The 15,646-nt window shown below is 37.6% G+C and overlaps 1 protein-coding gene across 1 annotated transcript in view; it reads left to right on the top strand.

The window, feature by feature from the left end:
- podn (podocan) overlaps positions 1–15,646 on the top strand; it is a 59,004-nt gene that overhangs the window by 7,806 nt on the left and 35,552 nt on the right. The window contains exons 2-3 of the mRNA XM_048602156.1: positions 2,987–3,246; positions 6,420–6,513. Coding sequence (XP_048458113.1) covers positions 2,995–3,246; positions 6,420–6,513 — 346 coding nt within the window. The 5' untranslated portion in view covers positions 2,987–2,994. The remainder of the gene's footprint in view (positions 1–2,986; positions 3,247–6,419; positions 6,514–15,646) is intronic.

Raw genomic sequence — 15,646 nt, 5'->3', positions numbered from 1 at the left:
ATTGTGAAGACTGATGCAAAGTACCTATTCAGTTCTGTCACCATTTCTTTGTTCCCCAATCCTCCAGCCTCATTTTCCAGCAGTCCAATGTCCATTCTTGCCTCTCTCTTCCCTTTTATATGGCAAAAGGATGCTTGCAATTTTCTTTTGTATTACTAGCTAGCTTACCCTCCCAAATTACCCTGAGAAACCCCTGCCATTGCTGTTCCACCATCTTCCCTGCTAGGCACCCTTCCAATCAACTCTGGTCAGCTCTCTTCATGTCGTTGTAGTTACCTTTACTCAAATGTAATGTCGTTACATCTGATTCCAGCTACTTCCTCTCAAATTGCAGGATGAGTTCTATCATATTATGGTCACTGACCCTAGAGATTTCTTTACCTTAATCTCCCTATTCAAGTCTAACTTATTGCACATTACTAAATCCAAAATTGCCTGTTCCCTAGTGATCTCTGTCACAAGCTACAGCAAAATAACAATCTTGTAGAAATGACATAAATTCCTTTTGTGGGATCCACTGCCAACTTGATTTTCGCAGTGCACCTGCATACCGAAGCCCCTATGATTATTGTAACAGTTTCTTTCTTGCATGCCTTTTCCATCTCCTGGTTTATTTTCTTCCCCACATCCTGACTGCTGTAAGTGACGAATACAGTACCATCACCAGGACTGCAGCAGTTCAAAAAAAGGGCCACCATCATCTCTGACAGAAATAATATTTCCATCTCCAGACGAAATATATCTCATAAAAAATATAGCTACTGTAATTGGTGCTGAGGTACCTTGTTTATACTAAGCACTTTGCACCTGAATGTGTTGGTGCTGATAATAGGTATCTAAACTGGAAATGTCCCATCCCTGAGCATGAGTACAGTACTCAATATGCTGAGTACTATGAATGAAGAAATACTGCATGTTTTAATTAGGCAAAGTGTAATTTAATAGACATAGGCAAAACATATCACAGTTGATTATAGGCTCTTTAAAATATTTCTTGCTAACATCTGAACTTTTAATGCCGTTAATTAGCAAATAATAAATCCTGTGAGCAAAAAGCCTGCTTTACGGTATAGCCAGAATATGACAGTGTTTAAAAGAAGCACCATTTGATTCTAATTGAGGAAATATGTTAGATTACTTTGTGTGGTCTCAAACATGCATCTCATGTTATAGAGTCCCAAAAGTGCAAAGCAACACATTCCTATAAATCATAGTCATATGTGTTTGAATCAGACACTGTTGAAGGCTTATTCCTTTAGAAAACTTTGCCGAGCTTGGTACCTTTTCAAGGATAGATGCAAGACTTAAATTTGCCTGTCAGTCCAACCTAAACAGAAGTAAAATATACTGACGCCATCTCATTACTGAAACTTCGAGCCAGAGTAACACCCAGCAGGAGGAAAAGACAAAGCAATATCTTGAGGTTACACTTGGGAGAATTGTTTGCTCTGTTCAGTTGAATAGGCACTGCATGCATTGATTTTAAACGGACTCAGGTGCGTATCAGTCTGCATGACATTAGGATAAGCACTTCTTCAAATCATTGTGTTATGTGAATCATCTCCTGGTGGTTTATTAGTAATTAGCTCAAAATGTAAGTTTTTAACTTGTTAGCCAGAAAACACGTCACCATTGGAACACTAAGTTCACAGGAATTCAGATTGAGATATGTATTTTCTTAACAGGACGATTTTGCTCTAATTGTTAAAGACAAGATATGCACAATTGCAGCAAATTAAATCTGAGTAATCTGACAACCAAAATCTAGAAAAATCATCTTCTTCATATAGAAATGTAATTAATTTTTTGTTGTAAAATTCAATTAGCACAATGTGAATAAAGTTGTAGATAAATGCATATAGCTTCTGTTTCTGGTTTTTCTTGCTTAGAAAATATTTAGATCGGTGCTGTATGTGGTAGGATGGGTTCATAGTGCAGTCGTTAGATCCGTGATTGTTGAAAAAGGGGGTTATTGATCAATTCCAGTCACGATGGAGCAGTATATTTTTAAAACTCCTATTTTGCAAAGTAAGACTATGATTATCCCGACTTGACTAAATCAGGCAGCTACTTTTACGAATAGCATGTCATTATTTCAGTTCTGTTAGTGATTATCTCAGTGCTTAGTAAATGCTTTATGAATTCTGGCTTTAATTAATAATACCAGACAAGGTAAAGCACTTTTAAATTTTCATTAAAATGGAATTTAGAAGTTTGCGTTAAATTTAATTCGTGGCATTTCCCTGTTTTCACTCTAAGTGGTGTGTTATTAGTAGGTTCGTGTGTTTCTTTGTTTTTATGGCTCTTAGCCAAAAAGAAAATGTGTGATTAGATATAAAAGGAGTCTGATAGTAAGCTCTGGCCTGTCTTTCCAGAGACTTCACTTAGAAATGCCTTTGCAGAATTTTACAGTAGGCCTAAGTATTTCTGTTTTACGTTTCTAAAGTAGGGTGAAAGTTTTGTTTAGAAATCAATCCATATTGTGTCTCCACATCTTGGTTCACATCTGGAAAGGATCTTTCTTTCGCCCTGAAAAGCTTCTCCAAACCCTGTACACTTTGAAAAAAGGAAAACCATGTGTTCTCATTGCAATGTTTAATACTGCAGTAGTTGTTAAGAGTTAGTGAAAGTAGGTTTATTATTTCCTCTTCCAGAAAAAAGCAACATTAATAATATTCAGTTTAATGTAGAAATGTACATCTGACAAAATAATCACATCAAAATGACTTAGCCCTCAGTGGTAACTGTTCAATGTGAAGAAAAGCCAAATGGGGAACTTATTACACTAATTCATGTATTTTATATTTTTATGTGTGTCATGAATATTGGAATATTTAATGAATAAATCAAAATGATCAGTTTTTTCATGAAGTAATGATACTTGTGTAGCAGAACTTTAAGTAAATTAAGATATTATATCTAGGAGCATGAAACATTCTACCCTAACCTGCATGTGTTAAGAATTATGTGAATTATGTTGCTTTAGGAGTTAAAATGAATTGGAGAAGTGGGCATCCATTGTTGTTGTGGCTCCTGAGCTTCGGCTGTAGTGCAATGTGTGAGGAAAATGATTTCCCTGACTCAGTGGAGAATCACACAGGAGGGACAAGTGTACCTGAAGTGCACGTACCTTATTGCCCTCCGAACTGCAACTGTAACCTGGATGGAACCGTAGACTGTGGTGGCGTGGATCTAAAGGAATTTCCCAGGAACTTATCAGAGTCAATATTGCACCTATCTTTGCAGGTAAGATATGATTAATCCCTTGAAATCACCTTTGTTTGCAGAAAATAACTATTAGTTAAACCTATTCTTCTCTTTACATAGTAAAAGCTACAGTAAATGTTAACCATTGCTGCTTCTTGCCTTGCGAGTTTTCCGATTTCTGCTCCTGACCTTGAATTCTTTATTTTTTTCTCTGATATTCACCCTAAGTGATTTTTTTGTAAGTTTTAGCAATTAACATCTCCAGGTTAGAAGACAATATGGCTGACCCTGGTAAGCATTGGACTATTGGATAGTGTTTGGGAGTAGAGACAGAATAACTTTCCTTCTGCCTAGACTATGCACACTGCAAACAGTCATAGTACCACTGTATTTATCTAACCTGGGTTAGCTAAGACTGGAGATCAACCTGAACCTTCCTAGTCAATATGGATTACTTCCATTCTCAGCAGTGCCTTTACCAAATCATGCTGTTCTTAGGGATATTTTATTGATTTAAGACATAAATGGCAATTATTGTTGTTTTCAGATTTGTAAAGTTTGATACTCGATTTCATGCCAAAATAACTTTGGAAGTCTTCAATCACTTCATTATTAATGAGGCTTTTTGATATATTTTTAATGTGTTTTGAAAACTACAGTTTGCAGAACTAATCAATATAAATGGCAATTGTAATTTTCATCATAAAATATTCTCCAAAATACTAGCATTCCTAAAGATCCCATTTAAAAGTGCAACTGTATTGATTAAAAAGATGTGCATATGTATGGAAACCCAAAGTGCCACAAGAGAGTTAATTGTTAACTAAGCTTGAAAATTGCTGTTGTTATGATCCAAGTTTTGAGAAACCTGGAAAAGGCAGTTTTTGGAGTGCAAAGAAGGACCAAGAATAGGAAAATAAGTGGCAAGATTCCAGGGCTAAATTGAAATATCAGACATAATATTTACTATACAATGTGAATAAAACAAATATAAACACCAAGTAGTAAGATGCATACTGATGAGGTAAGATTATTATTCTACATCAAATACACTGTACATACAGCTTAGATTCTAATATTCAGGATTAACATGAGGAAAATATGAATTAACAGATCAATGCTTGCTGAACAGCCACAAACTGCACTTTAAATGACCAAATCCAGTTAGATATTAGTTAGACTGTGGTTCACCAAATCTCAATAAAACATGGTCTCTTTCACAAAGAATTTTAATTCTTCACTTTTGAAGATTTGCCTATGGATCATGTTGAAAGCCTCTCTTTGACACAGACTACCTCAACGACTGTTCTTGTCTTGGTAGTTCAATTTCTTCTGAGACTGAGTTCCCCAAAGCTCCTGAAATAATGTCTGAAGCATCTAATCATTACCAAATTTCAGCTTTTAGCAAACAGTGAGCTTCATCAAGTTGCTGCTAAATTTCTGTAAGTGGGCTTCATTCATCCACTCCAAATTGTACTGAAATATAAATGGTTCCAAGGTCTTTGTTTTAGCCCTAACCATTTTCCATAGTATGAAACCACCTTCCTTGCGACTTGTCCTGAGAACTAACTGTCTGGAGTCTGTTAATTGCAACCCTTGACAAATTGAAAGTAGTGAACCATCTTTGACTTCATCCATTTCAATGATGGTGTGCATTGAGCTATCCTTAACATGAAGTTTAGGTTAACTATCCTTCATTTATAATTTCTTATTTAAAGTTTTTCAGGGTTCACCAATTTTTAAAAATCTAATATAACATTAACTCCTAAAACAACAATCTCTTTGGACACTCACTATTGTATACACCACAAATCCAGCTCAGCAAGCCCAACTGATGTTTCTAATCCTGTTTTTTTCTAGCTGTCAAACTCAGGGATCATAGATCAGAGGATCATAAAATCCCTATAGTGTGGAAGCAGGCCATTCAGCCCATTGAGTCCACACCAACTCTCCGAAGAGCAATCCACCCAGACCCAGCCCTCTACCCTATCCCTCTAAACTTGCATTTTCTATGGCTAATCCACCTTGGCTGTACATCCTTGGACCACTATGGACAACTTAGCATGGCCGATCCACCTAACCTGCACATCTTTGGATTGTGGGAGGAAACCGGAGTTGATGATGAGTTAACATGGCCTCCATAATAATGGTAATACAAGTATTACTGATAACAATTGTATTTATCTGATTTTCTGGTTAAACATTCATTTGTAAAACTAAAACTTACATTTTAGCGAGACTACATGAATCATGAATTAGATATTCATAACACTAGGAACTACCTTACTCCAATTTTCAGATCCCTTCCACACTATGAATTAATCTGTTGTGTGCTGTATCTAAAAATAATGCTATAAGCTATCAAGGAGGAGTTATGCATGATTCAGAATCTGGAGACTTCTAATGTACAAAATAACCGGCTTACGTCAAAAGATAAGGTAAATTTGATTTTGTGTTGGTTCCAAAAATCACAGAACAGCTCAGGCATGCAGGCAGTCATTCATAGAATCACTACAGTGCAGAAAGAGGCCAACTGGCCCTTTGAGTCTGCACTGACTGTCTGAAGAACATCCCACTCAGATCCCTATTCTATCCCCATAATCCTGCATTAACCATGACTAACTCACCTAACCTGCACACTACAGGGCAATTTAGCATGGTCAATCCACCTAACTTGCACTTCTTTGGACTCCGAGCGGAAACTGGAGCACCCAACAAAAGCCCACATGGAGACCACATGGAGAACGTGCAAACTCCACACAGACACTCACCCAAGGCTGGAATTGAACCCAGGTCCCTGTGAGGCAGCAGTGCTAACCACTGAGCCACTGTGCCCCAAGGTGGTCAATTGAAGTGAAACTTGCAGAGTATATCCAGTGGCATTTCAAACATGCTTCAGCCAAATTTTTAATGCACATAATAAAGCGCAGAAGAATCTCACTGCAACATGTTTACAAGTATTTGTTCAGTGTTTGCCTTCAGAAAAGTATATTGTGAAATTAGCACATTCATGTCATAACTATAAAGTTTTGTTTTCCATCTACTTATTATTCATAGGATTATTTTCTACTGAAAACTGCCCTCTGCTGCAAGTTGTACTGAGACTCCATACGTCCAATTCACTTATCCCCATCTGTATTTAAAACTGTAGAGAGTAGGTTCAGAACTGCTGGCCAGAACTCAAAGAACTCATGTCATTTCTTGTTACTTAGAACAATGCTTTGGAGGTGATCCCTATGGAGGAGTTATCAAGGCTTCAGAATCTGGAGACTTTTAATTTACAGAATAACCGGCTTACATCAAAAGGTAAGGAAAAGCTTTGATTTTGTGTTAGTTCCAAAAATCACAGAACAGCTCAGGCAAGCATACAGGCATTCATCTGATGATACATAGTTAACCTTATAGTTTGATGGAAAATTGTTTCCATAAGTGTATAAGTCATAACCAATGTTCCCTCTACACTGTGCATACAATCCATGGCTATGTGCAAATTTGGTTCTTTAAATTATTGTGCTGATGTGGCCACACAAAATTATTTAAAAAGGCCATGCACTTAAAAAAATTGAAGAAATATTGGTCATAACTAGATGTTCAGTTTCACTAATTATTAATGAGTTTACAGTCCACTTTTTTGCAAAAAAATTTGGCCACGTGCAGAAGTTTCCATTTGCAGTTAATATGGTTTGTCAAGTGAAATTCATGGTGTTTGGTCTGCCATTCCTCAGAGTGACTTTTCTTAATTTTCCATCTTTTACCTTATTAATATTGCAGCCCACCTCTTAAGCAGCTTCCTCAGGGAATTGCATGGATGTGGAGACAGAAGTGCTCACCATTGTCAGGACTTAAAAAAGGCAACTAAAAGGCTATTGATTGAACCATATAAAATTCTGAAGCTTCCTGGCAGAGTAGATGTGGAGAGGTAATTTCCACCCATGGAAGAATCTAGAATTGGGGTAACTGTTTAAAACGGAGATCAGGCAACATTTTCCTCTCTCTGAGGGTTGTAAGTATTTGGAACTCTCTCCCTGAAAAGGTGGTGTAAGCAGAGATGGATAGATTCTTGTTAAGCAATGTTGAATGGTTGTCAGCAGTCGGCACCAACGTGGATTGAAGTTACAATCAGATCAGTCATGAATTTATTGAATGGCAGAACAGGTGTGAGGTTGTGAATGGCCTACTCCTGGTCCTGATTTGTATGTGCACATGATTTTCATACATCACCATTTGTTTACAGCACATGTGGTGTGTTTTTAATGGAAACTGCTGGTATATGCTGTGAGTCTGACATTAACATAGCGCGGTGGTGCATAGTGACATGTGTCACAATCACTGTCTGACTGAAAGATTAACTGTTTAGTGCTCCCCAACATCACAAGCTATTTGCCTCTCCCTCTTCACTAAAGAGTAATGAAAAGCACACAGAAACTGATAGCCTATAACTGAGGATGAAAAACCTTATGTGCTAACAAAGCAATGCAACTCACACAGAGGCTGGCAACCTTTACGTCATTGTTGAAATCAGTGTGTGATAAGAAAATAATGTAAAGTGAACAGAGGCTAATCTCCAAATAATTGCTCAAGAGAGTGAGTGCTAAGAAGCCAAACTAAGAGCTATTACATGCATGAATCTGATGTCAATGAGTGAGATGCATGTGTATCCCCACATGAAAAGCCACCTGGCAGAATCATGTAGGTCATTTGTGGCCCTGAGCACCAACGTGAAATCCTGAAGGGCTGAAATGGTGTTTAGGTTGTTCTGAGAGCAGGCATGATGATGTGGTAAGGCTGGTGGTTTGCTGACTTTTTCTTGTGTGGATGAAAGGTCAAGAAAACTGGTGGCCATGGCACATGCAGGAATGTTGCTCAGAAGAAACTATTGTGTACTGGCCAGAACAAGCATTTGTCAAGCTACAGCCATCAGGTACCCACTCTGATTTGTCAGCAATGTATGCTGTCTAGCTTCTCGGTGGAGGTGAAGAGAATCAGAGACGATGTACAAGTAAGCTGAGTCAGGATTTTAATAAGATGCAAAAACATGGAAATAAAGTAGTCAGTGCTCAATGACAAGGTTCTGAAGTCGGCATTTAAGATCTGAAGAACCATTCAGGAAAATGTTTAAAAAAAAGCTTTGTAATTTTGCATTCATTTGTTCACAAAGTGAAGAAAGCGTGAAGTAGCATGAATTATTTTTGTTATTTTTTATTGCTGCTTTAATTCCTTTCCCACATCAAAGAAGTTTTGACTAAAACTTGCAAGGTGTGTATTTTGGAAGTGATAGCCAAAAGTATAGAATATAGACTTTATAGCACTGTTCTAAAGAGCTTGCAGAGACACAGGGGTGTGGATGGTGCATGTGGATAGACCTTTATAGATCTTTAATGATTATTTTCTAGATTGGAGGGATGTGGCTTGTAGTGTGACAAGAGATCTTTACCAACTCCTGGTTAGTTTACAATTCATACAGATCATTCGCACGTAGAAGAAGGTTGATATTGGCATTTTCTGGTTGTAGGGCATGCAATCTGTGGGAAAGAATACAGGACAGTCAAGCAGACATAAACAGAGTGGATAGATAGATGGCAGATTAAGTTCAATATAAATATTTGTGAGATTATTCATTTGGAAAAGATGCAGACTTTAAATGGTAAGACTTAATGGACCTGGCAAACCGAGATATCCAGGGTACAGATATGTATGTTTTTAAAAGCTAGGAGTACAACTGCAAAGGAGCACTTAATCAGAATTATATGTTTTACTCAGAGATGGACGGACGTCTCTGAAAATAAGAGTGAATAGAGTTTTTGGCCTGGATTTTCCATCTGGAAATGGCCTCTGCACTCATAAATTCCCCTGACTTGACACTGTTCCACATTTCTTCAGAACCTTCCAATTCCTGCTTTCCCAGAAAAGTACAGTGCAGCATCAATTTGGGAAATTTCTTCAAAGTGAAACAGAGTCAGGGAAATTAGATACACCTCTTTGCTTCAGCATCAGCTGCTGTATGGTGAGTTTAAATCCACAGCCTTTGAATGTTAGTGAATCTATGAGTCAATGGCTGAGTTGATGAATGAGTGCATGTGTAGATAGGTAGGGTAGGCAATGGGGGAGGTCAGTAAGTAGGTGCAGTGGGTGAGGCCAATGATGTATGTAGGTGGATGAGGTGAAGTGTACAGATGAGTCCAGGGTAATCAGATAGGGAGGGTCTGATCAGGAGTACTTGGGGTAGGGATGTAGCCAAGTCAGAGTGACAGTGAGATTGGATTGGGGGGGCGCAATGCGAGTCTTTGGGGGTTAGTCAGATCTGGCTGATGTGTAGCCAAGTAGTTAGACAGAGGTCAGGGGTAATCTTGTTTAAGCAGTAATTAGGTCTGATTGGAGAAGTAGTGGTGTCATGAGATAGATTAATTGAGTCAGGTCAGTGGGTGATGATGAGTTATTTAAGGTTAGTCAGGTGGTCAGAGGTGTGTTTGAGAGTAATCCTATCTAGGCCCAACTGATGTTTCTAATTGGGTTCACCAATTTTTAAAAAATCTAACATAACATTAACTCCTAAAACAACAATCTCATTGGATGGTCACTATTGCATGCAGTGTATACACCACATGTCCAGCTCAGCAAGCTCAACTGATGTTTCTAATTGGAGGAGTAGTTGAGTATATGAAAATATTCATTATTGCTAAGCAGACAATGCAGTATCATTCTAGACTCTCCAGTTGAGGCCAAAGAGCTGCATTTGACTTAGTATCGTATGTCATCAACAATGATGTGATGATACAATGGCTTAAGAGGTGTATTTTATCGTGGCTTTTTTGGAAGGGAGGTTTTGAGCCATAGGCGAGGAACTATCTACTCCATGCCAATAAAGTAAACAGCTTGTGAGGCTTTGATGGTTTTTTTTTGGAAGTTGGAACAATTGATGCAGCCTGAATGGATGGAGTCAGGCTCCCACAGAACCAGGATTTTGGATTAGCCTTCAACAGCTATTGGGGTTTTTGAATCTGGCTGTGAAAGCTGTTATATCTCTCTAGTATAGCCAAAAGCTGGAGTTCTTCTTGCTGCTAGACTTGCATGTGAGACAATCTATTTCACTGAATTTGCCTTTGTCAAGTGTGTGCTTATGGGATGTTACTATATTGGAACAGTTACTGTTCAGTAGTTAAATCACCTCTTATTCTGTTAAGTTTTCCATTTTTAAGAAATATGTAAAATAGCAGAAGATACAGTTGTACTTAATACGGTACATATATCAAAAAGTCTTATCTTGAATTCAATTCATTGTAAGTGTGATTCCCTAAAATGTGTTACTTTTACAAAACGTTAATCATTCCTCGCAAAGACCTTCAAGTCAGTGGAGTCACAAAGCTGATGCTGTACATTTCCTGTAAGAAAGCAAAAGGAAGGCAGAAATTACTTCATGCCGCCCCTGTGCCCCTCAAGAAAATTTAGAGCAAGTTGACAGAGAATTGTGCAGCTAATGAATACTGTCTGCTACTGGGAAATATTAAATGGAAGGGAGGAAAAGAAGCAAATTTTTAAAAGAGAGAATGTTGTGTTTGTTATTAGGTTCTGTTGGTAGCAAATATGCTGTTTACTACTCAGCCATTTGAAACTGATTTCATGCAATTTACAATTGTACAATTTCAGGTCAGAAACCTCCTATACATAATTATAGGTACAAACTTACACCCTTACTGATGCATTTATTTTCCTACTTAAAAGTATTTTAAAGTAATATTTTTTTGAATAATAAAGATTGTTATCTTCATTAATGTGTAACATTTCTAGAATTATGTGTTGAGATAAAGTTTATGACAAAATAACTGTAACATTAGTTTTAACACCGTTTTGCTATTATCTGTGTTCAGGTTTCCTTTGATAACTTAGCAAACCTAGACAAAGAGAAAAAAGACAGATTTGCATTTGTATAGCACCTTCACAAACTCAGGGCATCTCAAAACTCTTGGGCATTTTATCTTGTTTTCCATGCACTTCATTTGATATTTTTATGTCACACGTTTTTGTTAAGTTCACTGTCACTAGTCATCCTGTAGGTTGACTTTATACATCCCTACAAACTGTAGTGGGCCCTTTCATAACCAGTAGTTATATAAATGGGATGTGATTATGGAATCAGAGCTCAGATGAACTCTTGTCTTTATATCATCCCCTCTGTTAAACTACCCTGCAGTTTGAAGAAAGAATGAACAATAAGGGAAGACACTTATATATTAAACTACTATTCTGCATTTTTGAGCTGATCAGTTTGTTGTTGATATACAAATTGTATCATTAAGTTTAAGGATGCACAGGGGAAGAATTGATTATATATTGTGAGCACATATAAAGAAAGACTTATCACTTCATTTTTTTCAGTTAACCAGTTAGTTTATTTCTTACTCAAAAGAGCATAAAGAAAGATTACCGGGACACTGGACGTTGGTTAGGGAGGAGGCAGACATTTGTACTGTCTCGTATTAACTAAAAGATTGGTGCCTAGTTTCCTACTTTACTAACCGGCTTTGGAATAGATTTGAATCACTGTGATTTTTGTTTAAATTTCCTTATTATACCTGGATAATTTTCTAAACTACCTACTGTGGACCTCTTTGACTATCTCATTTACATTGGATTACACAGGGATACAACACACAAAAAAAACACTATTCAGCCCAACCAGTTCAAAGGGGATTTGCAATGACAAAACCAGAAAGGCATGTGTACACGTATCAGGAAAATATGGTCAAGCTGTTCTCTTGAAAAACTGCTGAAATATTATCTATAAGAGATTTTCTTCTTAATTAAGAAAGGTTTTAATCATATGCTAAAGAGACAAAATTTCCTCTGTGAGTACAAGTAGAATTAGAGGTAAGGAATATGGTCACCAAGAAATCCACTAGGGAATTCAGACAAAACTTCTTTACCCAAAGACTGGTGAGAAGGTATAACTTATTACTACAGAGTGGTTGAATTAAGATTCAGTGTTATTCTATCATTCTTCATCTTTTCTAGGAGGAGAAATTTACACTCCATCTGGCCATGGCTTCAAACGATCATCCATCAGATAAATCTATTCAAATTCAATAAGAAAACAATAAGTATTAAGTGCAAGTATATTTATAGTAATTAGAAACATTGTTATTCTCCTCGAACAATCAAACAACAAAGAGACTGATATGCCACCATGTGTACTGTCAGCACTAATGCATTTTACCCAACGCATTTGACAGTGCCGATGCCTAGAGGAGATTTCCTCAGATTTTACATTGTATTTTTATTTGGATACAGCTGCTGAGTCACAAATTGGAAGAGGTACACAGGAACATAGACGTGTTGGCGCAGAAGTTGTTGTTCTTCCCGTTCTCACTTTGGTTTCTGTTCACCTGGGATAGCTGAAACCCAACCACAATCTTGTGGCTTAGGGCTGGGAATACTATCCCTAGCCAAAAGGCTATACTCACTTTAAAGGTAATGAATTACTCTTGAAGTGTAGTCAGTGTAAGAAAATATGACAGCCAATTCAAATCACAAGGTCCAACAAAAAGAAGTTTTGACGGCATTAAAGTCATAAGGAAAATTTCCTGGTCTTTTCTCAAAAGATCACACTTGGAGTGCTATGAGCATTTCTGGGCACAACATCTTAGGAAGGATACAAAAACAGAAATTGATGGAATTTGTCAGCATCTGTGGAGAGAAAGCAGAGTTAATGTTTGCTACGTTTAGTTGAAATGTGATAGCTCAGTGCTAAAAAGAAAAAAAAACATATTTGTTGTCACTGACTGAGATGGATGGGAGCCATGACCCCTCCTCATCTGATCATAACTCTCCTTACCTGGAACTCTGATACCTGTTCACCCATCACCAATGTTGCATCTAAGTTGGCAGCCATTTTTCAGTGAATTTGACCTCACCAAATAGCATGCCAACAGGCATTCCCTCTAATTTCTTTCCAGCTGTGTGGTCCTCTGAGATCCATTCATGGCAGCAACTTCTGGAATTGAAAGTCTATGCCACAACTGGTATGCCTATACCGATTGCCATGTGTGGAATCCTGGAGCAGGTGCATGCATGCGCAGCAATGCAGCTTTGAGCTGGTATTGGCACATTGACTTCATTTCCAAAAGTCACTGCTGCACACAAACCTCAGAAACCCACACAGCAGCAGCAAAAATCATAGGGAACGGTGACCCATCACCCTTTTCTTATCTAAAATGTCTTAATTTTAGATTCTTATCTTTGACTTCACCACGGCCTCACACTTCTCTCTCTATGTGAGCTCCTCCAGTCCTCTAACACTCCAAGATCTCGGCACTTTTTCAGTATTTGCATATTTCCTAATGTAAACGGTCCATGGTTGGTGGCTGTGATCCTGCCCTAAAATTCTCTCACTACATCCCTTTGACTTGCTGCCTATCTCTCTTTCTTCAAGCCACTCTAAGACCATACCTCTTTGGCCAGGCTTTTGGTCACCCATTTGAATATTTTTCTGTGTCGCTCAGAGTCAAATTTTGTTCTCTTGATCCCCTGTAAATCAATTTTTATTGCAATAAAGTCACTATATGCGTGAAAGTTGGCGTTGTTACCCTACCATTTCTCTATGTCACACATGTCATGTTTATGAGCGCCAATATCACTGCATTTTGAGGCGCAATAATGACTAGTTAATAGGTTGAAGTTGTATTTGGTGCAGAATTGATTAGTCAGGTGGATATGGTGACACTGTTGTTTTTCTTTTGCTCCAATGAGTTTTGGTGTTCCTTATATAGACAGAGGAAAAATTAGCTATTATCCTCACTCCAGCGAACTATTCAGTATATCCTACTGGAACCTGTAAGTACATGAATGACTGATGAGGGTAATTTTGGCTTTAGCTCTGATACCTCTGTAATCACTTTGCTGCTCTCAACCCAAATTGCTGCTTAAGCACCTGAATGGTTGCTTAGGCAATGTACTGAGAAGTACCCAGCTAGGAAGGGCATCAACATAGCGCCATCATAACCTGGTAACCTCCTCTTGTACTCAATACATTGACTAATAAAGCCAAGAAGTCCAAAGGCCTTAAAACAAAACAAAGAACTGGGGAAAAAATCAATCCCTTCTGAAGAACAAAACATAATGCAATAGTTCCATTCTTGTGTGATCTCACGTTATAAGAAAATCACACAATAGTTGCACCATTTAAACTAATGGGGCCGGAATTGCATCATAGCCAATACAGATAAGGAAAGTTCATGCTCTACAAATAGTGGTCTAAATCCTTCAATCGCATCAAAGCCAAAGTGTGTTGAAGAAACATGCGTAATATCAGAACCAAGTACATATCTATGACTTACTTTATTGCTGATGCCACTTGTAATGGGAGCAAATATTTACCATAGCTGATGCAATAGTGAAATGTTTTTGCTCCACTTGAGAATATGATTCTTCTTAAAACGTGATGTAAAAGAGGCTGAAATTAGTCCAATTCAGATTTCCTTTTGAGTATCCAAACTGTGATTCACTTCAGATTTTAATGGAATATTATTGCAGAATTTACATTAGGTATAGCCAAAGATAACTGCAACCAGGAAAACTGCCACACAGTTTTGAATGCGTAAGAGCACAAAGATTACAGGATGAAATTGTGGTCATAGGGAAGTCATACATTTCTCATAGGTTAATGAATATTTTTAACATTTCAGTGTAGTAAATTAGCTAATCTGCAATTGAATTTCTATAAAATATTAAATATGATTTATGTTGAAGAGCATCTACCTTTTGTGGCAAGGAACATAATACGTCAAGTTGCATTTGATAAACTATTGGAGCAGCTGAAGAAACGAATGTGACTCCAGAAAATTGCAAACTATACCCAACGTAAGGAGTGATACCAATAGATTCCTGATTTATGAAAGGCAGAGAATCAAGCTATTACAAAGCTGTAACTGGTCGTAATGATTCCTTTGCATTAACTTCAAAAAAACACTGCATGTCAGGCATGCTTCATGTACCAGTCCACTATAATGCAATTTTTAAAGAATTCTATCAGTCACAATACATATCATGCCACTGGAGTTAAGGAATGCCTTATTTGTGCTGGCTGTCTGCAAAGCTCAGGCAAGTTTTGCGAAGAAAGATTCTTCAAGTTAAAGTGCATTTGCCAAATGAACTTTGCAACGCAAGGAACAATAGATGCAGCAAAAAGGGCTAACATTTGGAACAGTGGATCATTGAAAGAAAAAGAAAAATAATAAAGACTATATTTCAAGCTTTTTAAAAGATAGGCACTGAGTAACTGAAACCATTTTCATATGTTCTGACACTTTGTGTGAGCTCCTTGAATTGGGTAGAATCTGGGACCTTGATAAACTCTGTGCACACAGGCAGTGTGTAGTCTCAACTCTTTGAGGGCTCTTGTAGTGCAGTGGTAATTCTTACCTCTGGGCCAGGAAGCCTGGGTTCA

The sequence above is a fragment of the Rhincodon typus genome, chromosome 10 (genome assembly GCF_021869965.1).
Source record: "Rhincodon typus isolate 14 chromosome 10, sRhiTyp1.1, whole genome shotgun sequence".
Lineage (NCBI taxonomy): Eukaryota > Metazoa > Chordata > Chondrichthyes > Orectolobiformes > Rhincodontidae > Rhincodon > Rhincodon typus.
Note: the sequence above shows the minus strand (reverse complement) of the source record. Positions and strands in the feature narration are given on the sequence as shown.